Consider the following 27715-nt stretch of genomic DNA (forward strand, 5'->3'; position numbering starts at 1 on the left):
CTTACTATTATGAATCTTGCACTGAATACTGGCTAGGGGACAAAGGAAAATGGTCAAATGGGTCTCTCCTGCACGCAACAAAACAGATGAGTCCCCTAACCTGGCTATCATTTTAGTTGAGAAGAAACACAACACAAAGGACCAATAACATGTATATAGTATACAGCACAGTGTATGGTATATATAGTACAACATATTTATGGGTATTTATAGATATAGGTATGTGTGTGTATGTGTGTGCACCAAGAAAAACAAGCTGGGGGGGCTGACAAAGGCTGGGGAAGTGGCTGACAGCACTGGATGGAATAGTCCCAGAGAGAATTAGTTGGTACACTGTACTTCATAAGTATGTGTTGGTGTGTGTGTGTGTGTCCGTGCGCACATGTCTGTGCACGTGCGTGCTGGTAGTGGGGCTTGAACTAAGGCTATTTCATTTTCACTTAGCCTTTTCACCCATAGCTGGTACTCTATTACATGAGCATCCCTCCATTCGAGTATTTGTTAATTAATGGATTGTATCCAAAGGTTCAAAAATGGTATTTGAGGGAATGATGGGGGGGGGTACACTTGATCAGGATATATCATGCATATGTGAACATGTCAAAAGAAAATCCTAATGTACAACTAATTGATACTAATTAAAAAAAAGTGGGAAAAGCTGGGTGCCAGCAAACCACTCATGTCTGTAAACCTAGCTACTCAGGAGATTAAGATCTAAGGATCAAGGTTAGAAGCTAGCCTAGGCAGGAAAGTCTATGAGACTTTTATCTCGTATTAACCACCAAAAAGCTAGAAGTGGAGCTGTGGCTCAAGAGCTAGGGCTCTAGCCTTGAACAAAAACACTGTTGGACAGCACCCAGGACTTGAGTTCAGGTCTCAATACTGGCATGGAGAAAAAAAAATAGTAGAAGAAATAAAAAATCCTCACAAATCATTACATAAATGAATGAATAAATAAACAAGTATATCTGACACATGGGAACACATGGAGGCATTTCAGGAATATAAAGGGAACAAAAGGACGAAAGAATCTATAAAAGAAAGGATCCTCAAAATATAAGGTATAGACAAATGGCCTAAGAACTTCTCACAAAAAGGAGTACTGGGGTTGAAAATGTGGCTTAGTGGTAGAGTGCTTGCCTAGCAGGTATGAAGCCTGTGGGGTTCGACTCCTCAGTACCACATAAATAGAAAAAGTCAGAAGTGGCACTGTGGCTCAAGTGGTAGAGTGCTAGCAGCAAAAGAAACTCAGGGATAGTGCCCAGGCCCTGAGTTCATGCCCCAGAACTGTCACAAAGAGAGAGGGGGGGGGGGAGTACCCACCTCCTGAATATACTGGACCTCACTCTTTAGCTGGTTAATATTCTTCTCATGGATCATCTTGTCTCCAGACCTTCCCTTCAAGTAAACCTGGAACAGGACAATGACACTGTGTATTACCAGACCTCAAGTTCAATTAATTCCATACAAAGACATGGCCTCAGCTATTGGTGGAATGCAACCTGTTACTACCAATTTACAGGGAGGCAATCTGGTAATTCAGATCAGAAGAGTTAAATAATATACTTACTCATAGACTTACTAAATCAACAAGTACAAATGTGTCCTAATAAGTTTAGCCAAACAATATGCAGCCATAGTCATAAGTACTCATGTGTTTACCATATGTATGTAAATTCATGGAAACCAGGCTGGAAGAATGCATACCAAACTACTTACTGTGACTCCTCTTGTGGAAGAGGGCTATGACTCTGCATACCATGCTTGAATCTTTTACAATTAAGAAAACATAGCTGGGCGCCGGTGGCTCACGCCTGTAATTCTAGCTACTCAGGAGGCTGAGATCTGAGGATCACGGTTCAAAGCCAACCTGGGCAGGAAAGTCTGTGCGACTCTTTTTTTTTTTTGGCCAGTCGAGTGCCTGAACTCTGGTCCTGGGTACTGTCCCTCAGCTCTTCAGCTCACAGCTAGCACTCTACCACTTGAGACACAGTGTCACTTCCGGCTCTTTTTGCTTATGTGGTGCTGAGGAATTGAACCCAGGGCCTCCCATGTGCAAGGCAAACACTCTACCACTGAGCCACCTTCCTAGCCCTTATCCTATCTCCAATAAACCATTAGACAACCGGAAGTGGCGCTGTGGCTCAAGCGGTAGAGGGCTCGCCTTGAGCTGAAGAGCTTAGGGACAGACAGCGCCCATGCCCAGAGTTCAAGCCCCACAACTAACCAAAAAATTAAAAAAAAAATCTTTCTGTATTACTTGTACTATGAAATACATAATTTACTAACATTTCTGTTCAACAAAATATTGTATATAGTTACAAAAGAATGAAAACAGACAAAATGCTCATGAATGAATGTTTAATTAAATTGGTCTTTAATAGAATACTCTACAGCCATTAAAATGCCAGCTATTTATGTTTGTAGACACAGAATATGTGGGATGGGGCTGAGCATGGTGGTATATCTTTGTAACCCAGATATCCAGGAAACAGAAGTTCACAGTTCTCTCACTCAGAGAACTGTGAGCTTGAGGCTAGAGAAAAGTTATTAAGATCCTGTCTCAGGGCTGGGAATGTGGCTTAGTGGTAGAGTGCTTGCCTAGCATGCATGAAACCATGGGCTCTACCCATGAGTACAGAAAAAGCTGGAAGTGGTGCTGTGGCTCAGTGGTAGAGTGCTAGCCTTGAGCAAAAGAAGCTTAGAGACAGTGCCCAGGCTCTGAGTTCAAGCCCCAGGACTGAAAGAAAAAAAAAAAAAAAAGAAAAAAGAGAGATCTTATCTCAAAAAAAAGCAAAAACTCTATAGAATAAAAGCCTATAAAATAAAATTAGGCTGGGCTCTGGTCACTCACGCCTGTAAACTTAGCTACTCTGGAGGCTGAGATATGAGGATCACAGTTCAAAGCCAGCCCAGGCAGGAAAGTCTGTGAAACTCCTATAACCAATTACCCACCAGAAATCCAGAAATGTCACTGTGGCTCAAAATGGTAAAGCCAGAAGTAGCGCTGTAACTCAAGTGATAGAGTGCTGGCCTTGAGCAAAAGAAATTCAAGGACAGTGAGCAAGCCCTGAGTTCAAGCCCCAGGACTGGAAAAAAAAAATCAGTACTGATACATGCCACAAAACATGCATCAACTTTGAAACTATGCTAAGTATAAACATGTATCTAAAGAGCACACTGAATTCCATATAGTTAATATGTACTAATTTAAAAGAGTAGGAAAAAAAAGAAATCAGACATATATATTATATGATTCCATTTCTACGAAATATCCAGAGTAGTCAAATTCAGGAAGACAAAAAGCACATTAGTGGCTTTCGAGAGCAGAGAGGAACTGGAAATGTTCTAGAATTAACAGAGGTGATTGGCTGTACAAGTCTGTGACATATTAACAATTATTAAATTTTTCTCTTTATTTACTTATTTATTTATTTTTGTTGGTTGTGGGGCTTGAACTCTTGGCCTGGGCGCTGTCCCTCAGCTCTTCAGCTCAAGGCAAGCACTCTACCACTTGAGCCACAGTGCCACTTGCGGTTTTCTAGTGGTTAATTGGAGATAAAAGTCTCATGGACTTTCCTTCCTGGGCTGGCTTTGAACCATGACCCTCAGATCTCAGCCTCCTGAGTAGCTAGGATTACAGGTGTGAGCCACCAGCGCCCAGTTACAATGACTAAATTGAATATTAGAACTGATCCAACTATATCATATGGAAGTTATGAAAAATAACAATTGTTTTAATTTTACAAACATTCAGAAAAATCATCCTATCAATCCCATGCTGAAGGCCAAGTCACTACAGGCAGACTCTGTTCTCCTGGTGTTAACTAAGAGCTGTGCAGGAGATGATCAGGAGCCAGTCTCTCAGGTCTGGGTCCTTGCAGTCAAACCACAAGCTACCTCTGGCAATGTTCACCACTCCCTCTCCTACGTCTGCAGGGAAAAAAGGAAGGAGGAAAGGGGAGGAGAATAAAGCATACCTTAATGATCTCCTCATGTCCATCGTTGGATTCCACCATTTCCGAAGCCAGGGAATGACCAGCTGAGTGGCCAGACACCATGGCATAAGTCTTTGTGCCCGCCTGCCAGAGAGAAGAAGTGGCTCAAAAAGGACTCTGCAAACCCCTGCCCCTGACCAATGCAGGAGACCTGCTCCTCAAGAGACTTGAAGTATTAGTCTGAGATTCCCCTCCAAACATCATTTAGAACCTCTAACAAGCCAAACAGCAGCACGATCGTGGGGTGGGGGAACATTAGTAGAACATACAGTTTGGTTTTCATGTTAGTGGGGGAAGAGGTCTCACCCCCCAAAGCAGCACATAATGCTGAGCTCAGCTGAAAGCTGAAAGCTTGTAGCAGCAAAGGCAGCTCCCAGCAGCATTGGGGTGAGGAGTCAGCAACAAGACAGAAGAACTGGCCAAGGAGAAGAGGCCTTGCCCCACCAGAAACCTCTATACCTTCTGGGCTATGTGCTCAAGTTCATCTCCTGTCAGTTCACTCTGGAGAGTCAGCCTGAGAATGTCCACGCTGCCCTAATAATGACAATGACAGCAACAATAACCCCTTACTTTTATAGTCTACAAAGTACTACCAGTGACAGTGGTTTTGCCAGCTCTGTGGAATGGGCTGTTTTCTATGGTCAATTCACAGACAGGAAAACTAAGGTCCAGAGAGGTGGTATTAACTTGCCCAAGATCAAATCATTCCTGGGTGTTGGCATATTTCTGGGTCATCTGACAATCTTCTTCTCACCACACTAGAGACCATAAAGCACACTGCTCCATACAGCACCAGAGGGCTGTCCTGAGTTCCAAATTACAGGGGACACATTGCCTGGACACTTCTTTCCAAATGGTGCAGAAGTTACCCCTGGACTGGTCATTTCTAACCCAGAATTTCTGCTCCTGACAACCAGCCAGGAAGTTACAGTAGCCCTTTATAAGACTAGGATAACCTTTCTGAACCAAACTGTAAGGAAGCACTAGAATTCAAACCCTATTTCCCTGAGCCATATGGAAATTATCCAAATGAAAGCAAGTAAGGGAACAGATTTTTTTTTTTTTTGGTGGGTTGTGGGGCCTGAACGCTGGGCCTGGCTGCTGTCCCTGAGCTCTTCAGCTTAAGGCTAGCACTCTACCACTTGGGCCACAGTGCCACTTCCGGCTTTTTTTTCTGCTTATGTGGGGTTGAGGAATCGAACCCAGGGCCTCATATGCATACAAGGCAAGCACTCTACCACTGAGCCACCTTCCCAGCCCAGGTAATAGATTTTTATCTAAAGATCAGCCTCATTTTCAAAGGATGAGCAGATTTAATTTCCTAACTCAAAGGGAAAAAAACAAACAAACAAAAAAAGAAACACTTTTGTGGCCAAGAGGTGGTAGATCATGCCTATGATCCCAGCTACTCAAGAGTCTGAGATCTGAGGATCTCAGTTCAAAGCCAGTCCAGGCAGAAAAATTCCTGAGACTCTTATCTATGATTAATCAGCAAAAAGTCAGAAATGGAGGTATAGTTCAAATGGTAGAGCACCAGCTATGAGAGAAAAAGCCAAGCAAAAACTCAAGCCCTTAGTTCAAGTCCTAGTATTAGCTGTACACACACACATACACACACACACACACACACACACACACACACACACACACACACACACACACACACACACACACACACACACACACACACACACACACACGACCATAAAAACACAGTGGGAAGCTGGGAGTCTCAGGCTCATGCCTATAATCCTATCTACTCAAAAGGCCAAGATCTGAGGATCAAGGTTTGAAGCCAGCCTGTGTAGGAAAGTCTGAGAGACTATCTTCATTTAGCCAGCAAAAAACCAGAAGTGGAGGGGCTGGGAAGGTGGCTCAGTGGTAGAGCGCTTGCCTTGCATGCTCAAGGCCCTGGGTTCGATTCCTCAGCACCACATAAGCAAAAAGAAAAAAAAAAGCCGGAAGTGGCGCTGTGGCTCAAGTGGTAGAGCACTAGCCTTGAGCTGAAGAGCTGAGGGACAGTGCCCAGGCCCAGAGTTCAGGCCCCACAACCGGACACACAAAAAAAAAACCAGAAGTGGAGATATGTCTCAAATGGCAGAATATCAGCTGTGAGCTAAAAAGCTGAGTGAGAAACTGAGCCAGAGCTTGAGATCCAGAGTTCAAGCTTCATTGCCAGGACAAACAAACAAAAAAAACCCAAAAAACAACAAAAACAAAATCTTGTGAAGGGATGAGTAAGAGAGAAAAGTAGGGGATGGAAATTTGGGAAGACAATAACCTTGAGAGAGGCTAGCAAGACAGAATGGAACAAACACTGCCAGTAAACTATACTATATGTGGTGTAGAATAAGCTTAGCCCTTGGTTCCCATGAGCGGAAAGAAGGGCTGGAAGCCAGGCCCAGGTGGCTCACACCTGTAATCCTAGCTACTCAGAAGGCTGAGATCTGAGGACCATAGTTTGAAGTCAGCATGGGCAGAAAAGTCTGTGAGATTCTCATCTCAACCAATAAAAGGGGCTGGGAAGATGGCTCGTAGTAGAGCGCTTGCCTTGAATGCATGAGGCCCTGGGTTCAATTCCTCAGCACCACATAAGCAAAAAGAAAAAAGCCGGAAGTGGCACTGTGGCTCAGGTGGTAGAGTGCTAGCCTTGAGCTTAAGAGCTGAGGGACAGCACCTAGGCCCAGAGTTCAGGCCCATGACCAGACCCAAAACAAAACAAAAAAGCAATAAAAAAGCTGAAACTGGAACTGTGTCTCAAGTGGTAGAGCTGTATCCGTGAGTACAAAAGCTCAGAGACAGCACTCAAGCTCTGAGTTCAAGCCCTAGGACCAGCACATATACACACAAAACCAATCCACAAACAAAACCAAAACCACACACACACACACACATCTCACTATGTAGTCCAAGTTGGCCTCTAACCCTCAAATCTTCTGCCTTAACCTCCCAGGTACTGGAATTTCAGGTGTGCATGCCCACACCCAGTAAACCTCCCTGGATTTCTTTTGAGAGGGAATAGATAGAAACAGAACCCAGGGGCTGGGAAGGTGGCTCAGTGGTAGAGCACTTGCCTTGCATGCCTGAGGCCCTGGGTTCGATTCCTCAGCACCACATAAGCAAAAAGAAAAAAGCCAGATTGGCACTGTGGCTCAAGTGGTAGAGCGCTAGCCTTGAGCTGAAGAGCTGAGGGACAGCTCCCAGGCCCAGAGTTCAGGCCCCACGTCTGGACCCAAAAAAAAAAGAAATAGAACTGAGAGCCTTCTACGTCCTAAAGCATGTGCTCTACCATTAAGCTATTACAGCTCTCTTGTTTAACAAAAGCACTTAACTCCTACTAAGCAAAAGCCAGAACCATACAAGACTCTTCACTGGTTGGGTGGACTCACTTCATTTTATCTCTTTTCCAATGCACCCTGTGCTTTTCAACTTCACTATCATTGCTCTCATCATTTTTCTTGCCTTAAATATGCTTGCTTCCCATTTTCTCCTAGGGCATCTACGAGTTTCACAAGTGCTCATGTTAAAACGCCACATCTTCCATGACGCGCCTAGCATCCTGTGGAAAACACATCCTCCCCTCCCTGAATTCCCTCAGAACCAGAGAGTCTCCCAAGGCATCTGCCTCTCAGTTATTTATGTTCCATAAGGAATTGCCTTTTCTACCATCAACTCCTCAAACACTGTTGTCATCCACAGCTCCGAGCACAGATTAAGTACTTTCTGAATGCCCAGTGAATGCAGTGTGATATTTAGGTTGAGAGAATAAAACAAAAGAATGAGGGGATGATTCAAGATAGCCAGAATTACTGCCAGTTCTTTTCCTCAGGACATGAACATAAAAGGTTGATTAAAAAACTGACTCCCCATATCTAGAGGAAGCTGAGCAAAGCCAGGGCAAGGCATCTCTGAATGAGAACAAAAGAGTTAACTACCCAAGGAAAATCATCAAGCCCAGTGTGTTTCATTAATCCAGGCATTCCAGTAAATAAAAGCATAAACAATTAGACTGGGTGGAGGCCTGAAAAGATTATCCCAGCCTTTCATTCTAATGAATTCATGGGGTTCATTAGAATCCCAGACACAGCAGAGAAAGAAATGGGTGAGTTTTAAAAAGTACTCATAAACAAATGCTGAAAATTCCTTTCCCAAACTTGACAAAAGACATAAACCTACAAATCCAAGAGGCCAAGCAAACCTCAAACAGATAGACCTAAAATTCATATTGCAATAGATCATAATTAAACTTCCAATCATAACTAAAGACTATTTTTTAAAGATCTTGAGGAATGGAGGAGGTAATAATGCTTGATAGGAAATGTACTCAGTACCTTACTCATGTAACTATAACTCCTCTGTACAGTACTTTTACAATAAATATATTTTTTAAAAATCTTGAGGGGGCTGGGAAGGTGGCTCAATGGTAGAGCGCTTGCTTTGCATGCATAAGGTCCTGGGTTCGATTCCTCAGCACCACATAAGCAAAAAGAAAAAAAGTTGGAAGTGGCGCTGTGGCTCAAGTGGCAGAGAACTAGACTTGAACACAAAAGCTCAAGGACAGTGCCCAAACCCTGAGTCCAAGCTCCAGGACCAACACACACACCAAAAAAGAATATATAAAAACAATACCATCAGCCAGGTGGCCAGTAGCTCACACCTGTAATCCTATCTACTCAGGAGGCTGAGATTTGGGAATTATGGCTCAAAGCCAGCAGGGTAGGAAAGTCCATGAGGCTCTTCTCTCCAACTGACCACCAGAAAACTGGAAGTGGTGCTGGGGCTCAAAGTGGTAGAGGGCTAACCTTGAGCAAAAGAGCTCAGAGAAAGTGCCCAGGCCCTGAGTTCAAGCCCCATGACCCACCCCCAACCTCCCCACAAAAAATAATCCAAAAAACAATACCATCATCAACCAACAGACTAATCAACATTTATAGAACATTCCACCATGAAAAGAAAGTATACTCTTTCATATGGCTATGAAACACATGATAAAACAGACCATAGTGGGCTGGGAAGGTGGCTCAGTGGTAGAGCGCTTGCCTTGCATGCCTGAGGCCCTGGGTTTGATTCCTCAGCACCACATAAGCAAAAAGAAAAAAGCTGGAAGTGGCGCTGTGGCTCAAGTGGTAGAGCGCTAGCCTTGAGCTGAAGAGCTGAGGGACAGCGCCCAGGCCCTGAGTTCAGGCCCACGACCAGACCCCCCCCCAAAAAGAAAACAGACCATAATCTCAGTCATAAAACCTCAAATTTAGAAAAATTGAAATCATATAGGATATACTGTCTGAACATAGCAGAATCAAAGTTTAAAAAAAAGTAACAGGAAAAACAGGTAGAAAATTTCTAAGGACCAGGAAAAAATAAAATTATGTAATTTAATAATATTATGTTTTAATCATTGACCTGAGTGAAAATGAAAATACAATATTAGATATTGTGGAACATAGTAAAAGCAGTTCTGGAAGGAAAATTCATAGTATTAAATGTGTACATTAGAAAAGAGGCCCTAGGCTCTGGTGGCTCATGCCTGTAATCCTAGTTACTTAGGAGGCTGAGATGTGAGGATCACATGGTTCAACACCAGTCCAGGGCAGGAAAGTGTGTGAGACTCTTATCTCCAATTCCACCAGAAAATTGGAAGTGGTGCTGTGGTAGTGGTAGAACACTAGCCTTGAGCAAAAGAGCTCAAGGATAGGGTCTAGACCTTGAGTTCAAGCCCCCAAGAAGAAGAACAATAACAACAACAAGAAAGAAGAAAGGAAGGAAGGAAGGGCCAGGCGCTGGTGGCTCACGCCTGTAATCCTAGCTACTCAGGAGGCTGAGATCTGAGGATCTGAGGTTCAAAGCCAACCCCGGCAGGAAAGTCTGTGAAGCTCTTATCTCTAATAAATCACTAGAAAACCGGAAGTGGCACTGTAGCTCAAGTGGTAGAGCACTAGCCTTGAGCTGAAGAGCTGAGGGACAGCTCTCAGGCCCAGAGTTCAAGCCCCACAACCGACAAAAAAAGAAGAAAGAAAGAAAGAGAGAGAGAGAGAGGAAGGAAGGAAAGAAGGAAGGAAGGAGAAGAAAAGAGAGGGGCCTGGAAGATATAGTAGAGTACCTGCCTAGTAAGCCCCAAGTTCCAGCCCCAGTACCAAGAAAAAAATGTCCTAAATTATTCATTTAAGCTTCTTCTTCAATAATTTAGCGAAAGAGCCCATTATGTTAACATTTGCCTAGCATACTTGAGGCTCTGGGTTCAATTGTTATACTAAAACATTTTTTTTAAGATCCAGGGCAGCTCATACCTGTAATCCTAACTAATCAGATAAGACTTAGAAAATTGAGGTTTGGAGTTAGCCAGGGCAGAAAGGACTAAGAGGCTCTATCTCTAATTAATGAGCAAAATGCTGAACTGGAGGTGTGGCTCAAGTGGTAGAGTGCCAGCTATAAGTGAAAAAGCCAAGCAAGAGCACAAGGTCCTGAGAGTTCATGCTCCAATAATGGTACACACACACACACACACACACACACACACACGCACGCACGCACGCTCGCTCGCACGCACGCACGCACGCACGCACGCACAGAACACACTCAAGGCCCTGGATTCATTCTCCATCACCATCATCAATAACAAAAGAAAGATAACAAAGGGAGAAGTATAGATGTATATAAGTATAAAGAGAAGGCATGTACAAGTATGGTCACAGCAAAATTTTTTGTAATGGAAAAACAGTAGAAACAACCCTAATGGCTCACTGACAAGCAGATGAATTCATTAGCTTTGGTATATTATAGCACAATGACCTACTGTTCTACCATGAAAATAAATCAGCTACAACAACATGCATTGACATTAATAAATCTCAAATTCTATGTTAAGTAAAATAAAAAAACCTACATAATATGATAACTATACAGAATTCAAAACATGCCAAACTAGGCAATATATCATTTTGTGTGTGTGTGTGTGTGTAAAGTATTAACTGAAGCAGCAAAGAAGTAAACACAAAATTCTAGACAGTGATCAGTTCTGTGGAGGAAGCAGAAGATAATGATCTAGAAGGGCCCTTGGTTGCTTCAAAAGTATGGTAACCAGGTCCAGCGCCTAGTAGCTCCTAGCTACTCAGGAGGCTGAGATCTGAGGATTGTAGTTCAAAGCCAGACCGAGCAACAAAGTCCGTGAAACTCTTATCTCCAATTAACCACCAGAAAACTGGAAGTGGTTCTGTGGCTCAAGTGGTAAAGCGCTAGCCTTGAGCTGAAGAGCTCAGGGACAGTGCTCAGGCCCTGAGTTCAAGGCCCATGACTGACCAAAAAAAAAAAAAGAGTATAGTATTCAGCTGTTTATTAAGTTGGTTGTCAGTATACAGTTGTCCATTTTATTGTTATGTTTTAAAACCTTCCATATGTCCAAGTCATTGTTCTTGCTTTTCAGGAAAGCAATTTTTTTTTTCTTCACATAAATTTTGCAGATACTTGGGCACTAGTGGCTCACACATGTTATCCTAGCTACTTGGAAGGTAGAAACCTGAGAATTGTGGTTCAAAGCCAGCTCAAGAAGAAAAATCCCTCAGACTCTTATCTCCAGCAAAAAGCCATAAAGTGAAGGCAAACTGGTAAAGCACCAAGCTGAGTAAAAAGCTAAGTAAACCATGAGGCCTTGGGTTTAAACTGCAGCACCAGGAAACATACACGTGTATGCACGTGCATGTACGCACGCATACACGCATATGCACACACACACACACACACACACACACACACACACGCCTGCAAATATTTTTCTTAGACCAACTGAATGGCAAGAATTAAATATACTAGTAATACTAGAATTACTGAGAATGCAGGGAAAAAGACTAGTCTCACTGCATTGCAAATCCTTTGACCCAATTTAGGAATATACTCAAAGATACTGTGAAAACCAGGTGACTACAAAAAGCTTGGTAGAGTGCTTGTCTAGCATTCATGAAGCCCTAGGTTCGATTCCTCAGTACCATATAAACAGCAAAAGCCAGAAGTGGCACTGTGGCTCAAGTGATAGAGTGCTAGCCTTGAGCCAAAGATGTTCAGAGACAGTGCCCAGGTCCTGAGTTCAAGCCCCAGGACTGGCAAAAAAAAAAAAAAAAAATCAACAAAAACTATAAGTAACAGCAATATTTCCTAATAGGTGAATTAATGGATAAAAGTAACAAACACACTCAAGATAACATCAAAATATTAAGTATCATACTGTTGATAAACATCTAAGAACAGATAAGAAAATATCACCAAGAGATATTAAGCTCCCCCCCCCAAAAAAAGCTGGGAATGGTGATACATACCTATAAACCCAGGTATTTAAGAGACTAAGGCAAGATAATCTTGAGTTCAAGGCCAGCCCAAGCTACATAGTGAGTTCAGGGCTGCCTTGGGCAACTTAAAAGACTATCTCAAGATAAAAAAGGGCTGGCAGGCTGGGAAGGTGGCTCAGTGGTAGAGCGCTTGCCTTGCATGCCTGAGGCCCTGGGTTCGATTCCTCAGCACCACATAAGCAAAAAGAAAAAAGCTGGAAGTGGCACTGTGGCTCAAGTGGTAGAGCGCTAGCCTTGAGCTGAAGAGCTGAGGGACAGCGCCCAGGCCCAGAGTTCAGGCCCCACGACCGGACCCAAAAAAAAAAAAAAAAATTAAAAAAAAAGGGCTGGAGACAAAGTTCAGTGGTAGTGTTTAACTAGTATATTCAAGTCTGCGGGTTCAGTCTCCAGTAATAAATGAATGAATGAATGAGAGAGAGAAGGAAGGAAGGAAGGAAGGAAGAGAGGGAGGGAAGAAAGGAGGGAGGGAGGGAGGGAGGGAATCAGACATCAATTCACAAAATATGATTTCTTGTTTATAAGCACATATATATACATACTCAAAGTTTTGATAATTGCCAACTCCTATAATAGAAATTACTGTATGTGGGATCTTGTTGGGCCCTCTCAAAGGGCTTTACATGAATTAACTCATTTAAACCTGGCAATAGTATATAATTATTATCAACATCCTCATTTTATAGATTTAAAAACTGAAACACAGAAGTATCTTGTTCAAGGTCATACAAGTATTCAGTGGCAGCCAGGATTAAACCTAAGTCTTGTGACTCATTTGGGCTCTAAACCACCATGCTATGTGACATTTGTTGAAAGTAAAAACATAGGTGTCAATAGCTCACACCTGTAATCCTAGCTACTTAGGAGGCTAAGATCTGAGGAACAAGGTTCAGAGTTAGTCCAGGTAGACAAATCTGAGATTTCACCTCCAATTAATCAGCAAAATACTAGACTGGAGATTCTGCTTAAGTGGTAAAGCACTAGCCATGAGTGGGCAGAATTTAAGCCCCAGCACTAACGCATGTGTGTGCGTGAGTATGCGTGTTAGCACGTGCGCACACACATGTACACGCACACAAAGTAATTACATAGGAAAGCATGGATTCATACACATCAAAGAAGAGTAGGAATAAGGCTTTTCTTTCTATATACTTCCATGGTATTTAAGATTTTGGCAATAAAATGTGTCTGCATAATACTACTATAATAAAACATACAAAGAGAAGGAAAAAAAGGTACTAAGCTTGGAGTCAGAGGTGGAGTGTGAACTCTGACTGATGTCTCTTAATCCTTGAGCCAACCATTTCATCTCTGGGCCTCAGTTTTCTCTCTGTAAAGTAGTGGTGATCTGAACCACACTGCCCACATTTTAGGCAGGGCCAGCAGATGCAAAAGAGCAATGTGAAAATGCTTTGCAAACCATAAATCACTTCTCAAAGATGAGGCACCATTACTTTTCCCAAGCAGCTGTGCAGGCAAAGGGTGGGAAAAGCACATTATTTAACTGGAATTGAAGAAGAATTTAAGGCTCTCAGTACCTCATCATCCTCTAGAAGCAGAAAATCCTGTCTAATCTACAAGGGCACCAACCTCACCCCTCAACCCCAACTCAGAATCAAGGATGGAAAACCTAGGATTTCTGTCTGATTGGTGTGATTAGTTGTTCTCTGAAGCTGGATGACCTCATGACTATAAGCAGACTCCAGAAAGCCTTAGAGATACCTCAAAAATGTCTGGCAGGGTGGTCCCCACCAGACACTCTGCGTAGAGCAAGAAGTGAAGTGGATTCTTCTTCTCTAGGGAAAAAGGAGTAGCACTAATCACAAGGTAAGCCACCTCTAACCTCATAAACACTTTCAAGGAGAAGCCAGCTACCTCTAAATTACAGGCAGCCTCTCTACTCTGTTCAAACAACTCTCCAGTGGTGACTCATTCCTCAAAGCCAACAGGGGGTAAACACATAGCAAAGGGCTTGGCGATCAAGACCTCAAGGAGAAGCATTAGGAGATAAACAAGGAGGCTCCAGGGAGATAAGCCTGCCAGGCTGCAGGGGTTCTCACACCACAGGTTTATATGTGAAAGAATAGACTCATGGGGGGGGGGGGGGAATCTATGGAGTTGGGGGTGAGGGGGAGGAGTATAATGAGTGGGTGTTAAAAGTAAGACTCTGGCTGCCTAGCATGCATGAAGCCTTGGGTTTGATTCCTCAGTACCACATGAACAGAAAAAGTCAGAAGTAGCACTGTGGCTCAAGTGGTAGAGTGCTAGCCTTGAGCAAAAAGAAGATCAGGGACAGTGTCCAGGCCCAGAGTTCAAGCCTCAGGACTGGCAAAAAAAAAAGTAAGACTCTTTGTAAAGGGAAGGCAAGTACAGGCGAGGCCCCGAGCTGGAGACCCAGAACCTTGTATCCCCCTGTTCTCCAATCCTGTCCCCTTTCTCACCCCAAGTGTACAAGATCTCTCAAGCTAGAGTAGCAGCCACCTCAATTTGCCCACTCTGAAAAATGGAAATTGTCATCACCTTGTAATAACAGGCTCTGAAGAGGCCAGGATGGGGAAACCCAATAAGGTCAAAGAAGAGGACCAGATGGATGGCTGGGTAATGGTCCTCTCCCAGGAGAGACACCCAACCCACCTGATGTGTAGGTTTGGGGTACCTGAAATTGCCTTCTACAGAAGGGCCCTTCATTAAGTAGAAGACAATCACTCCACCTTCCAGCCAACAAAATGGGTATTTGCTTTTTATCTGACTGCCTACCCAGAGGCATGGGCTGGACACACTATGCAGAAGGCTGAGCTGAGTGACTAGGTGACATTAGAAAAAGGGATTAAAAGCTGGGTACCCAGGGCTCACACCAGTAATCCTAGCTACTCAGGAGACTGAGATCTGAGGATCACAGTTCAAAGCCAGCCAGGGCAGAAAAGTCTGAGACTCTTATCTCCAATTAACTACCAGAAATCTTGAAGTGATGCTGTGACTCAAAGTAGTAGAGTGCTAGCATTGAGCAAAAGAGCTCAGGGACAGTGCTCAGGCCCTAAGTTCAAGCCCCACAACCAATGAAAGAAAGAGAGAGTTTGTGGCCCCAAAATTGCTGTTAAATGGAAAGAGAGGGAGGGAAAGGAAAGCAATCTGGGTGCTGGTGGCTCAGACCTGTAATCCTAACTATTGAGGAGGCTGAGATCTGAGGATCTCAGTTTAAAGCCAGCCTGGGGAAGGAAAATCTGCGAGACTCTTACCTCCAATAAACTACTCAGAAAAAGCCAAAAGTGGTAGAGCACTAGCCTTGAACACAAAGAGGCTCAGGGACAGTGCCCAGGCCCTGAGTTCAAACCCCAGGGCCAGCAAAAATAAATAAATAAAATGAAGAAGAAAAAGAGAAACGGGTGGTATTCTAAATAGGCAGCCCTTCTCATTAACCTGAAGCCCTACATGGAGGCCTGGCAGGGAGAGTGGTACGGGGTAAGGTGGGCTGAACCTCATGCTAAAGGGGACACCCACTGCTGATCTAATCTTTCTCCAGGACACCTATTAGTACCCAGGTAGCCTGCAATGAATGAATGGTATAGGAAGGTTCCTCAGAGAACTTCTCCAAAGGACTGCCGAATATGACTCTCCTCTCTATATTCTGACCAGCTTGCCTTGTGTTTTTGCTGGCCAGTCCTATGGCTTGAACTCAGGGCCTGGGCACTGTCCCTGAGCTTCTTTTGCTCTAGGCTAGCACTCTACCACTTGAGCCACAGCGCTACGTCCAGCTTTTTCTGTTTACGTGGTACTGAGGAATCCAATACAAGGCTTCATGCAAATTAGGTAGGCACTCTACACACTAAGCCACATCCCTAACCCTTGCCTTGTGATTTGCTTTATTTCCCTTTTCTTCATCTATTCAAAACCATCCTCTACCACTCCACAATCTCTTTGCTTCCCATTTCTGCTAGCCAGGCTTAAATCTGGACCACTAGCCTTCTTGGCACATACCTTTTCCCAATTAAACCTGTCCACCCATAGGAAACAAACACGTTGCACAAGACAGCACTGTGACCCAAAGAGGCACAGATCATAATTACCAGCAGGTGAGGAAGCTTGTCCCACCTGCTCTGAGCACACACGTCTGCAACTGAAACCATCTCAACGCACACCTCCCTCCACCCTGGTGAAATATGGACAATGTTGGCACTAAATGCCTGGTGATTGAGTAACCCTCCTTTCTCAGATCCTCCCTTCAATCCTCCCAAAAAAATCCAGCATTCCCCAAATTCCTGGCAGTCTAGGAGATGTGGGCTGCAGCGTTCCTGAAAGTGCCTGGCAACAAATGGGGGAGATGAGAAGATGTGAGGAGAAATTTATGAGTGTTGGTCAAGTCTCATGACTGCAAGAAACAGTCACCAAACTTGAAATGTTCCTCTCTCCACCCAGGTGTTTCTTCCCTACACAGGTGTCACAGAGCCAGGCCCTCTATCATTTTAGAACTGAATCATTCCATTGGAGTAAGCACCAATGTTTCCAGATCAAGCCTCTCAAAATGCAAATGTTCTGGAACTGGAGGTGTGGCTCAAGTGGTAAAGCACCAGGTAAGCAAGAGAACTAAGTGAGAGCTTGAGGGCCTAAATTCAAGGCCCCATGCTAGAGAAAAAATTAAAAAAAGCAAATGTTCTGACCCAGCAAGTCTACTCTCAGATATCTCTCTCCAAGAGAAATGAAAACATATATGTCCACATAAAAACCTGCACACAGGGGCTGGGAAGGTGGCTCAGTGGTAGAGTGCTTGCCTTGCATGCATGAGGCCCTGGGTTCAATTCCTCAGTACCACATAAGCAGAAAAAGCTGGAAGTGGCTCTGTGGCTCAAATGGTAGAGTGCTAGCCTTGAGCTGAAGAGCTGAGGGACAGCGCCCAGGCCCAGAGTTCAGGCCCCACAACAGACAAAAAAAAAACAAACCTGCACACAAAATTTCACAGCAGTATTATTCACAGTAGCCAAAATATAAAAACAACACAAATGCTGATCATCATTTGGCCATGATGAACAAATCTATAATACAGTCAACAGAAGTCTCAGAAGTTTCTCAGTGATTACAGCACTTATTTAGCATGCTATAAATCCTAAATTTAATCCCCAGCACCAGAGTAAAAACAATAAATAAATAAAAACACTGTGATTTTCAGTTTGAAAAATGAGTAAGAACGTTATAATGCAGGTGAATCTTTAAAACTGCATACAAATTGAAAGAAGCCTGTCACATACTGATTACATTTATTTAAAATATCAAAAAGTAAATTAGCCAGGCCTGGTGGCTCATACCTGTAATTCTAGCTACTTAGGAGGCTGAGATTTAAGGACTGCAGTTCAAAGCTAGCCTGGGCAGGAGAGTCCGTGAATCTCTTATCTCCAATTAACCATCAAAAAATCCAGAAGTGAAGCTATGGCTCAAGTGGTAAAGCACTTGCCTTGAGAAAAAACAAACACCTCAGGGACAGTTCCCAGGGACAGTTCCCAGGCCCTGAGTTAAAGTCCAGGACTGGCACAAGTGCACATGCACACACAAACACATAGAGTAAATTCATAGAGAAGGAAAGTAGGCTGGGAATTACCTAAATCTAGAGAGACTGGAAGGAACTGGAAAGTGACTTCTTGTGGGTCAGGATTTCTATAAAGTGAAGAAAATGTTCTAAAGTTGAATTATTGATGACTGCCCAACTCTTTAGAATATACTTAAATCCACTAAATTGTATACCTTAAATGGGCGAATCATATAAGAATTAATTTCAGGGGGCTGGGAAGGTGGCTCAGTGGTAGAGCGCTTGCCTTGCATGCATGAGGCCCTGGGTTCAATTCCTCAGCACCACATAAGCAAAAAGAAAAAAGCTGGAAGTGGCGCTGTGGCTCAAGTGGTAGAGTGCTAGCCTTGAGCTGAAGAGCTGAGGGACAGTGGCCAGGCCCAGAGTTCAGGCCCCACAACTGTACCAAAAAACAAAAAACAAAAAAAAAAGAATTAATTTCAGCTGGGCACTGGTGTCTCATGCCTACAATCCTAGCTACTCAGGAGACTGAGATCTGAGGATTGTGGTTCAAAGCCTGCCCAAACAGTAAAGTCTATTAGACTCTTATGTACAATTAACCACCAGAAAATCAGAAGGAAAGCTGTGATTCAAAGTGATAGAGCACTAGCCTTGACCAGGAAAGCTCAGGGACAGCACCCAGGCCCTGAGTTCAAGCCTTAAGACTGACAAAAAAAAAAAAAAAGAATTTCAATAAAGCTATTATAAAACAGATTAAGTTCATGGTAAGCTTTCCAATAAAATGGGGCTTAGCCGAGCACTGGTGACTCATGCATGTAATCCTAGATATTCAAGAGGCTCAGATATGAGGGTTGCAAGTTCAAAGCCAGCCTAGGCAGACAAATCCAAGACTCTTAACTCCAATTAACTAGCAAAAAGCCTTAAGTGGAGGTGTAGCTCAAGCGATAGAGCACCAGCTTTGAGAAGAAAAAGCTAAGAGAAAGCACAAAGCCCTTAATTCAAGTCCTAATGGCAGCACATGCACACATGCACAAGTGCACATGCATGCATATACATACACACACACAGACATACACACACAAACATACACATACAAGTGGGGCTCAGGAAAGGCTTGACATTAAACTATTTCAGCTTCTGAGGTCTCAAGGAAATGTCACCTGTTCCATGGTCCTAACTACAAATTCTAAATCTACCCAGCTATTAGAAACCCTCTGACTAAAGCAAATTCAAAACAAAAGAAGGGTAATCCTGGTAAATTAGAGAGAATCACCTTATCAGAGAGCCCAGAGAAGCAGTGTACACTAGTTTGGACTGGTCAGAAGATCAGAAAAAGAGGAAAGGGCACTGAGAAGGATGTCAAAATATAAGCCCTGAACATAACTCTGTGTAGAAGCAATCCTGGCTGAGTTAGAACTAGTAAAGGCCCTCAGCTCTTTGCCATGGATCTATCCACACAGGCCTTTCTTACCCTTGAGACCCTTATTGCAGAAGGACCTAGACTAATAATGAAAGGAAAGAGTAGATAAGAACAAACAAATGTCAATACAATAGGAAGGAGCAAACCCACAATACCTATGTGCCTCTGGTTATACAAAATAATATTTATTGGAATGAACTCTGGGAAATGGGAAAAAAAAAAAAAAAAAAAAGCAAACTTTGACCAAGCCAGAGAATTCACAGACTCTCAGGCTTGGGTGCCCACAAAAGGTTAAATTAGTCTAGTTCAAGTCAGTAGCAAACAGGAAATAGTAGTTAATATCTGAGCATTTACCATGTGCCAAGAACCGTACTTAACGTTTCATATGTATTATCTTACTTAATCCTCATAGTATGATGAGAAGGGTGTAATTATTATCCCTATTTTACAGATTAAGAAACTGAGAATAAAGAAATGAAATTACCAATGTAATCTTTGGCAATGGAAACATCAGAGCCCTAACCACAGCCCATCTTAGATTCCCAGACCCAGGCTTTTAAGTAAACGATGTTACTAATAGAAAGCTTAAAATTGTAATATAATTACACTGGGATTATGGTAAAGCAGCATGTAAGAGGCAAGGAGTATAAATCTGCCTATAGCTCATTTAACAGGAAATCAATAAGTATTGAAAACTGATACATCAAGCAATATCACTATAAACATTTTATTTAGAAAACATGGAGGTTTACACCAGACAAAACAGCTAAAGTTGGCAACTTATATGGAGCAGACTTGTAAGTAGAGGATTGTTATATTCTTTTAAAAGCTGTTTAAATAAAATGTGTGTGTGTGTTGGGTTTTTTGGTCAGTCATGAGGCTTGAACTCAGGACCTTCACACTGTCCCTGAGCTCTTTTGCTCAGGCTAGCACTCTACCATTTTGTTTTTGGGTCCGGTCACGGGGCCTGAACTCTGGGCTTGGGCGCTGTCCTTCAGCTCTTCAGCTCAAAGCTAGCGCTCTACCACTTGAGCCACAGTGCCACTTCCGGCTTTTTTTTTTTTTTTTTTCTTTTTGCTTATGTGGTGCTGAGGAATCGAACTCAGGGCCTCAGGCATGCAAGGCAAGCGCTCTACCACTGAGCCACCTTCCCAGCCCCCACTCTACCATTTTGAATCACAATGCCACTTCCAGTTTTCTGGTGGTTAATTGGAGATAAGAGTCCACAGACTTTTGTGCCCAGACTGGCTTTGGACCACAATCCTTAAACTCAGCCTCCTCAGCCGCTAGGATTACAAACATGAGCCACCAATACCCAGCTATATATAAAATATATATTAAAAATATCTTGAAAAGAAGAAGAGGAGAGAAGAGGAGGAGGAAGGAGGGAGGGAGGGAGATTCGCCATGCCAAAGTCTAATGCCATGGACATTTGTTCTTTAACCACATAGCTTCTACTATCCTCCACTAGTAAGAATAATTGTTTTTGTTCTGGAGAGTATCCCTCAAGTGGTTGGTTAATCTAATCTTGTATGTCTATCAATCAAGAAACTCTGTCCTATTCCCAGTCAGAGCGGTAGGGATGTAAGGGAACAGTGGTATCCTCTTCCTGGAATCTTGGTGGCAAAAGATCTAAATACATAGATCCAATTCACCCAGAAATAAAAAAGTTCCCATTAGTTCTTTGTACTTACTTACTTAAAGTCTCAGGACTCTGGATTTCCTCGGTTTCGACTTTTAAAGTTTTCCCTTAAAGTTTGTACACTGCCCCATTTCCTTGTAAGAAATTATGTCTCACAGTAGGAATTTGTTAACTGCTATTATAACCAAAGGAAATTCATGAAGATGTCTAATAAAAATGGGTTTGAGGTTTATTTGTATTTTATGTGCAATGTAACCAAAGGGACTTGCAAAAATATACATTTTTCCCATCATAGATATCACATATATACATATACATATGTAAACATATAGATTTGAAAGAAAAGTCCTGCTAAAAAAGTCTCCCCTCACCTAACACTTTGAGAATGTGAATTCTATTTATTTATTTTTATTTATTTATTTATTTTTGATTGGTTGTGGGCTTGAGCTCTGGGCTTGGGTGCTGTCCCTGTGTCTTCAGCTCAAGGCGAGCACTCATCATTGGAGCCACAGCACCATTTCCGGTTTTCTAATGGTTTATTAGAGATAAGAGTCTCACAAAATTTGCAGCCCAGGCTGGCTTTGAACCGCGATCCTCAGATCTCAGCCTCCTGAATGGCTAGAGGCTACTCAGGCGTGAGCCACTGGCGCCCAGCTTCTATTTTTTTTAAATGCTGTTCTTACTCCCACTACATTGATTTCAGACCCACTAGTGGTTATGGTGTGCAGTTTTCAAAAACACTGACTTCTTGTAGCAGTTACATCTAATTCCAACAATAAAAACAACCCGAGGTGTGTACTAGCCATATTTCCATATCAATGTGTGACTAAGGCACACAGCCCACTCATGGACAAACATTAACAGGGTCCCAGGGTCCTGAATCAGTAGACTGGGATACCAATTGTCTACACTGCCAATTCCAGGAGAGAGAAAAAAAATGTCTGTTCATTTATTCATTCACTTTGCACATGTGCTGAACACTTTTTGATGGTATGAATATATGGCAGGTTCCTGGGGACTGTCCAGAGCCATAAATTCTATATGCATGCTGGCTCAGAGGAGAGGAATCCAAGACAAAGCCTGTCTCCTGACTGATAGATTGTTTATCATCTCCTCCTCCCCTTCTTTAAGAGCCCAGAAATGTCTCCAGGATCTAGACCTGGGCAATGACTACTTCATTCCCAGCATAAGTTCATCCTAGACAAAAGGAACAAAAGGGAATAAAGGGAATTTAGGGCAGCCCCATTTGCTACAGAGGCTTCTGGTTAGCTTCAAATTTATCTATGGTTATTCGGAATTCCTTGTTTACTGTTTTCCCACCTATTCTTTATGCCCAGCAAACATTAAGGAGCAAGATTCATTCTCAATGTTTTCAATGTCATGGTAGTAGACTTCTTTCTGGATCCCTATTCTATAAGTAAAATGATGCCAAACACCCCTCTCCATTTATTTCACACTCCTTGCTCTTCCTCAAACCATTTTAAAACAGCAAGAGTATGGACTAGGACTTGGGGCTGGAATTTTTTTTTTCTCCCTATTTCTTCAGCATCCCATAGCTGGGAAAGAAAAGAGAGTGCTGTTGCCCTACTAGGGTTGGACAGTAGCAAGACTTGCAATGTGGCATAAATGGTGAGGAAACTGTTAACAAAATTAAATGATCTTCTGTACTCTAAACTTCAAATAAGCACCTATTCTACAAAAACTCTTTGAAGAAAGCTGGATTAAGTTCTACCGCAAGTGGCATGCTGAGACAGGCAGAAGAGAATCAAATGGGGGGAGCATACAAACTCCCCATCACTTTGGCTCCCATTTCACTCTTGCCTATTGATGATACACTACACACCTGTGCTGGGTTTGATTCCAGGCCTAGAAAACACTCAGCCATAAAGTACCTTTGCCACTGGAGAGCATATGGTCAACTTTGGGGCAGGAAGTCAGAGACTGAGGGAAACAAGGCAGACTTGCTTGCAGTGAAGAACACTCCCTCTCTCTTCAATCTTCCCTTAATCAGAAATTTCCCTTCTGAGGTCCACGTCCCTTCCCTTCTCTCAGCCAGGGTTCTGAGAGATTCCCTACATCCATTTGCACTGGATGGAATCAACACCAAGAAAACTGTCCCGGGAAGCGATCGGTGGGCCAGCAGAGCGAGAGGAGCAGAATAGCAAGGGGTATGGAGAAATCCGAGAGGCGACCACCGGGTGGAAGGCCCTGTCCTTCTTAGCATTTAAAGGTTAAGAGTCCCAGACCATCCTCCCAGTAATGTGAGCCCTACCGCCCCCAGCTGCGATTCCACCTACTAGGATTTCACCCTTTACAACCTTTGCCCCGTACTGAACACCTGAAGCACCAGAAAATTCATCGAGGGGCCTCTGAGGTCACCAGGACCCACGGAAAAGCTTATTCCACCCCCACGAGGTCCAACAGAGCGCCGGGATCCCGTCTCTGGAGCTCCTTCTCCAACGACCCAGTCTGGCTGCCCACGGGTCGCCTGAGTCAGGCGCGCCCAGGCGTGTGGCCCCAGCCCGGGTCTCGCCCGCGCCGAGTCTCCGGCGGCAGCTGCAGCGTCCCCCCCCCCAAAGGGCAGGAACATCCCCAGACCTGGAGCCCCAAGAACCCCCCAGCCCCACCCCGAGCCTCCACTAACCGCCTCAGGACAAGAGAAAAGAAAGTGCCGCGGGAGCTCCCCGAAGCCAGGCTCCAGGTAAATGTCAGTGAACTCGGCGCGGGGAAACCGGAGCAGTGGAATCGGAATCCGAGAATGCCCAAGCGGGGAAAGGCGGCGTGGGCACGTTTCCTTACCACGGTCTGGCCTTCGGGGTGCACGTCCACCAGGGTACACCAGTTCCGCGTTCCGTTCATCTTCCCGCGGGGGTCACAGCGCACAAGCCACCCCTTCGCTCGGCTGTCCGGTTCCTACTGGGCGGCCGCACGCGGAACCTCCCCCAGGTATAGGCGCGTCGGGGGCGTGAGCGAACGTTAGCCACGCCCACCACATGCTGTTCGCCAACGAAGACGAAGGAAAGGACCAAGTGGGCGGTGTCAGGAGGCTTCCGGGCACGCCCCATTTGCGCTGGTTAAAATTTACATAAAGGTGGGGCTTAGGAGTGAAGTGGGGCTGCTTAACTGAACAGTTTTTTTCTAGGCTTCTGGTGGTGCTTTAATATACTTTTTTTTTTGTGCTAGTCCTGGGGCTTAAACTCAAAGCTTGTAGGCACCTCAGGGCCTGAGCCACAATGACACTTCAGCTTTTTTTTTTTTTTTTGTAGTTTATTGGAGATAAGAGTCTCATGGACTTTCCTGCCCCGTCTGGCTTCGAACTGTGATCCTCAGATTCCAGCTTCCTGAATAGCTAAGATTACAGCCTTGAGCCACTGACGCCTAGCTTCCACATTCTTTATTAATCTTACCTCCTTCCAACTCTCAGTGTGGGTTAGAGGGAATTTGCCCTATTTGTTCTTCCTGTAGCTGAGGAATTGAGGCCTGCACACACTTTCAGGCACTTGCCTGTTATAGGTAAATCAGCCTGTAGGCTTTGTAGAGCTGAGTAAATCTTTGCTCTATGATTTAAAAAGGCAAGCACTATGGGCCAGCTCATTCAGACTAACCTAAGCCAGTCTGACAGGTGCCCTTCCCTGGCAAGGTGCCCTTCCCTGGCAAGGCGCCCAGGCCAAAGTCAAAGCCAGCTCTGGGTGGGGCTTGTTTTGCAGAAGCTATTATACCAAAGCTACCCTTATTTGGTGGGGAGAGGCGGGACACATCACCTTAAAAGGAATTTGTATTCTAGACCAAGAATGATTCGTAACTTTGACAATGGCCCTTGATCCGAAGGCTTAGGGCTGAGATCTTGAATGCAGAGAAGAGAGGGAATTGCTCACTGGGATCCTGGAGTTTCTTCCCAGCTTAGCTGTTCTGGCCAGTGGAATAGCCACTATGAGCTGCCTGGGCAGAAGGCAGAATATATCAGAAGTCTGGCTTCATTCTTGAGTGGGTGCTAGGTTTGGTGAACAGTTAGCTGTCTCTTCAAGCCAGCAAAGGCAAGGAGCAGTGATGCAATTTTTTTTGCCTGGGAGGTAAATACTGGGGATATCTTTATGACCTCAGGAAATAAAACACAGTTCTGGACCGTTCCCCTATAGCTCTCAAAGGAGGCAGTTTTCTGGCCTTGCTATATTCCCAGAAAATAGTTTAGGAGAAAATGAAGTAACAGTGGTGCATGCCTGTAAAATCCTAGCCACTCAGGAAACTGAGATCTGAGAATCAAGATTTGAAGTCAGTCCAGTTAGACAAATCCTTGAAATTCTCATCTCCAATAAGCCAGCAAAAAGAAGTGGGGGTGTGGCTCAAGTGGTAGAATGCCAAATGCAATTGGGGGAAAAAAAGGAAAAATGGAGCTGCTATATACACTTCCAATTTTGATCTGCTCTAAAGGACCTCTTTAAAAAATGAATGAAACCTCCAAAAGCTGTATAGTTAAACTAAAAGAGCTTCTTCCCAAATCTTACACCTTCAAATAAGCCAGGAAAAAGATGACAATGATTCCATATGGTATATAATTTTAATATTTAATTTAAACCAAGGCTGGATTAGATGGGAGAAAATGCCTGATTTGTGAAATATAGGTTTTCTTTTTTAATCATGAAATTACAAATCATTGGTGAGAAGAGCCTTCTTCTGCAGGTTCCCTACAGAACTTTCTTGGGACACACATGGTTAATAATCCCCCCTTACCCCCTCCTCCGGACCTAACTTGCCCTAAAATCCAAGAAGTAAATTCTCCATTGCCTCTTCCTATTTCTGCAGAGGCAGCTCCAACTCTAGCCAAAGCATTGAGTTGGGACCCATTCCTGAGAAAAGGAGGCTCCATTGGTTTTCTACTGAGGCTAGGTACATCTGGTCAGAGAAGCCAGAAGGAAGACTATAAAGACTGAGTCCTTGGCTTTTGAAACCTGTATAGACAGTTGCTAGAGTTCCCAGGTGCAGTTCCTTATAACCCACATCCAGAATAGCAAAAGGAAAAACGGAAACCCTGAGCAGAACCACCTTACCATGGCTCTACCAAAGTCCCCCTCCCAGGAGCCCCTTGGCAGAATAGTCTCTGGACCAGACACTGGGGAAGTAGGGCAGGCTGAGGACCCCAGTTGGGGGAAGGCTGATCTTTGGAGAGGTATGAATGTGTAGGTATAAAAGGCAAGAAGAGCATCCTTATCTCCTCACCCTGGCTAAGGCACTGAAAGGAAAGAAGCAAGATGGGAAAGGGAGAGGATGCAGGGTCCCCTGGTCCCACTGGCTTAGAGAAGACAAAAATGTAGGGACTGGAGATGTGTAGGGACTACCATATGGGCCCCCATGACTGTGCAAAGAGAAGCATATAAGAAGTGGGCAGAACCACGCCTGCGTGTTCATTACCCATAACGTTCCCTTTACCTTGCTCCAGAATGGAAGGAAAATAAATTGTGGGAATCCAAGGAGCAGAATAGCATTGGGTATTTCCCTGAGCTGTAGGATTAAGGGCTAAAGAAATAAAGCTTTATATACATGGCAATTTCCATCTTCTTTTATCCTTCACAGCCCCCCTCAATCTGCTGTTGCCCATTCTTCCACAATAAGGGAGATGAAGAAGGAGTCAGCATCAACAGGAAGAGCTCAGCAGGCCTAAAATACCTACTCCTCCACTGGAAAGGCCAAGTCCATCCATCAACTTCACCCAGATCTCCCCCTGTTTTAGGTCTGAATAACAGGATCACCCACAGGAAAGAGGAATCCATGGCAATCAGACCAAAGTAAGGCAGAGTAGGGCTGTCTGGATAGGCTTCAAGACTGATTTTGGACCTCTGAAGACTACAAGTTAACAGGAGCTGGTCTGCAGGTTGCTCTCTGTAAGCAATGATGCGATAGATGAAGGGTCGTAGACGCTGTCAAATTCCTCATCAGAGCTCAGTCCCTCGTGCTTGAGGGCTGATTCAGCCACTGAGCGGGAAGTTTTGCGCCTGAGTCAGAGAAAATACTGGTAAATGAGGGGGAATAGATTGAGAATAGATTCATACTAAGGAATTAATTCTTCTAGGGCCTAGGGCCATTCACAAGATTACCCCACCAATCAGAGATCTAGCGAGATGAGGTAGAGGATGGCGGCTGAGATGCTAAGAAATAATCATACTGGCTACCAGGCTGGAAGGTATGACCACACATGCACATGCAATGAATCCAAGGAGAATAACATCTTAGAGAATCTCCTCCTTCTCCAGCTCAGGAAGCACCATTCATTTCCTGTTCTATTGATCTCATAGAGCAAAGCACAGAGGGGCAATCCATACCAGGAGTCCTTTTCCAGGGATTTGATCCGAGTATGGAGCTGTTCGTTGACCTCCTGCTGCTCCTCCAGCTCACGCTGTGCCTTCTTCCTCAAACCATCCAGTCGCTCAATTTCCTCTTCTGCTTCATCTACCTGCCGCTTCAAAGCCTTCACCCTCAGGCTTAACTAAGGATACCAAGTGCCCACATTAGAAAAGCAACTGCTACCACTACCTGGGACCTCACCTGTAACAATGATGATAAAGGATAATTGCCCCTGGAAAAAAATTTGTGACTATGAGCAAATTTCCTTGCCTCAGAAGGTTGTTTTGGAAATTAAATGAATTCAGATATAACACTTAGAGAAAATAGTACCCAATATATAAGCTATGACTCTTCTAGTCCCTTCAATCCAAGCTTTGACTTTCTATAAGGAAATCCAAAGTTTGGAAGACCTATGAGAGATCCAGGTCTTCTATGATCTTCAGGGAAATGCATAATACATACCTGTGCTGCAAT

The 27715-nt window shown here is 43.9% G+C and overlaps 2 protein-coding genes across 4 annotated transcripts in view; both read right to left on the reverse strand.

The window, feature by feature from the left end:
- Tuft1 (tuftelin 1) overlaps positions 1-23809 on the reverse strand; it is a 48740-nt gene extending 24931 nt beyond the window's left edge. The window contains exons 1-4 of one of the 2 annotated variants that reach the window (XM_042681811.1): positions 23705-23809; positions 4458-4532; positions 3981-4082; positions 1324-1410 (exon numbers count right to left, since the gene is read on the reverse strand). In XM_042681811.1, coding sequence (XP_042537745.1) covers positions 1324-1410; positions 3981-4082; positions 4458-4532; positions 23705-23764 — 324 coding nt within the window. In that variant the 5' untranslated portion in view covers positions 23765-23809. The remainder of the gene's footprint in view (positions 1-1323; positions 1411-3980; positions 4083-4457; positions 4533-23704) is intronic. The other variant, XM_042681812.1, reaches the window with a different exon arrangement.
- A 1639-nt stretch (positions 23810-25448) lies between these two features.
- Positions 25449-27715, reverse strand: part of Cgn (cingulin) — a 29953-nt gene continuing 27686 nt past the window's right edge. For both annotated transcript variants that reach the window (XM_042682091.1, XM_042682092.1), the window contains exons 20-21: positions 27220-27383; positions 25449-26892 (exon numbers count right to left, since the gene is read on the reverse strand). In XM_042682091.1, coding sequence (XP_042538025.1) covers positions 26751-26892; positions 27220-27383 — 306 coding nt within the window. In that variant the 3' untranslated portion in view covers positions 25449-26750. The remainder of the gene's footprint in view (positions 26893-27219; positions 27384-27715) is intronic.

Source organism: Dipodomys spectabilis, unplaced genomic scaffold (assembly GCF_019054845.1).
Source record: "Dipodomys spectabilis isolate Male_0828 unplaced genomic scaffold, ASM1905484v1 ptg000069l, whole genome shotgun sequence".
Lineage (NCBI taxonomy): Eukaryota > Metazoa > Chordata > Mammalia > Rodentia > Heteromyidae > Dipodomys > Dipodomys spectabilis.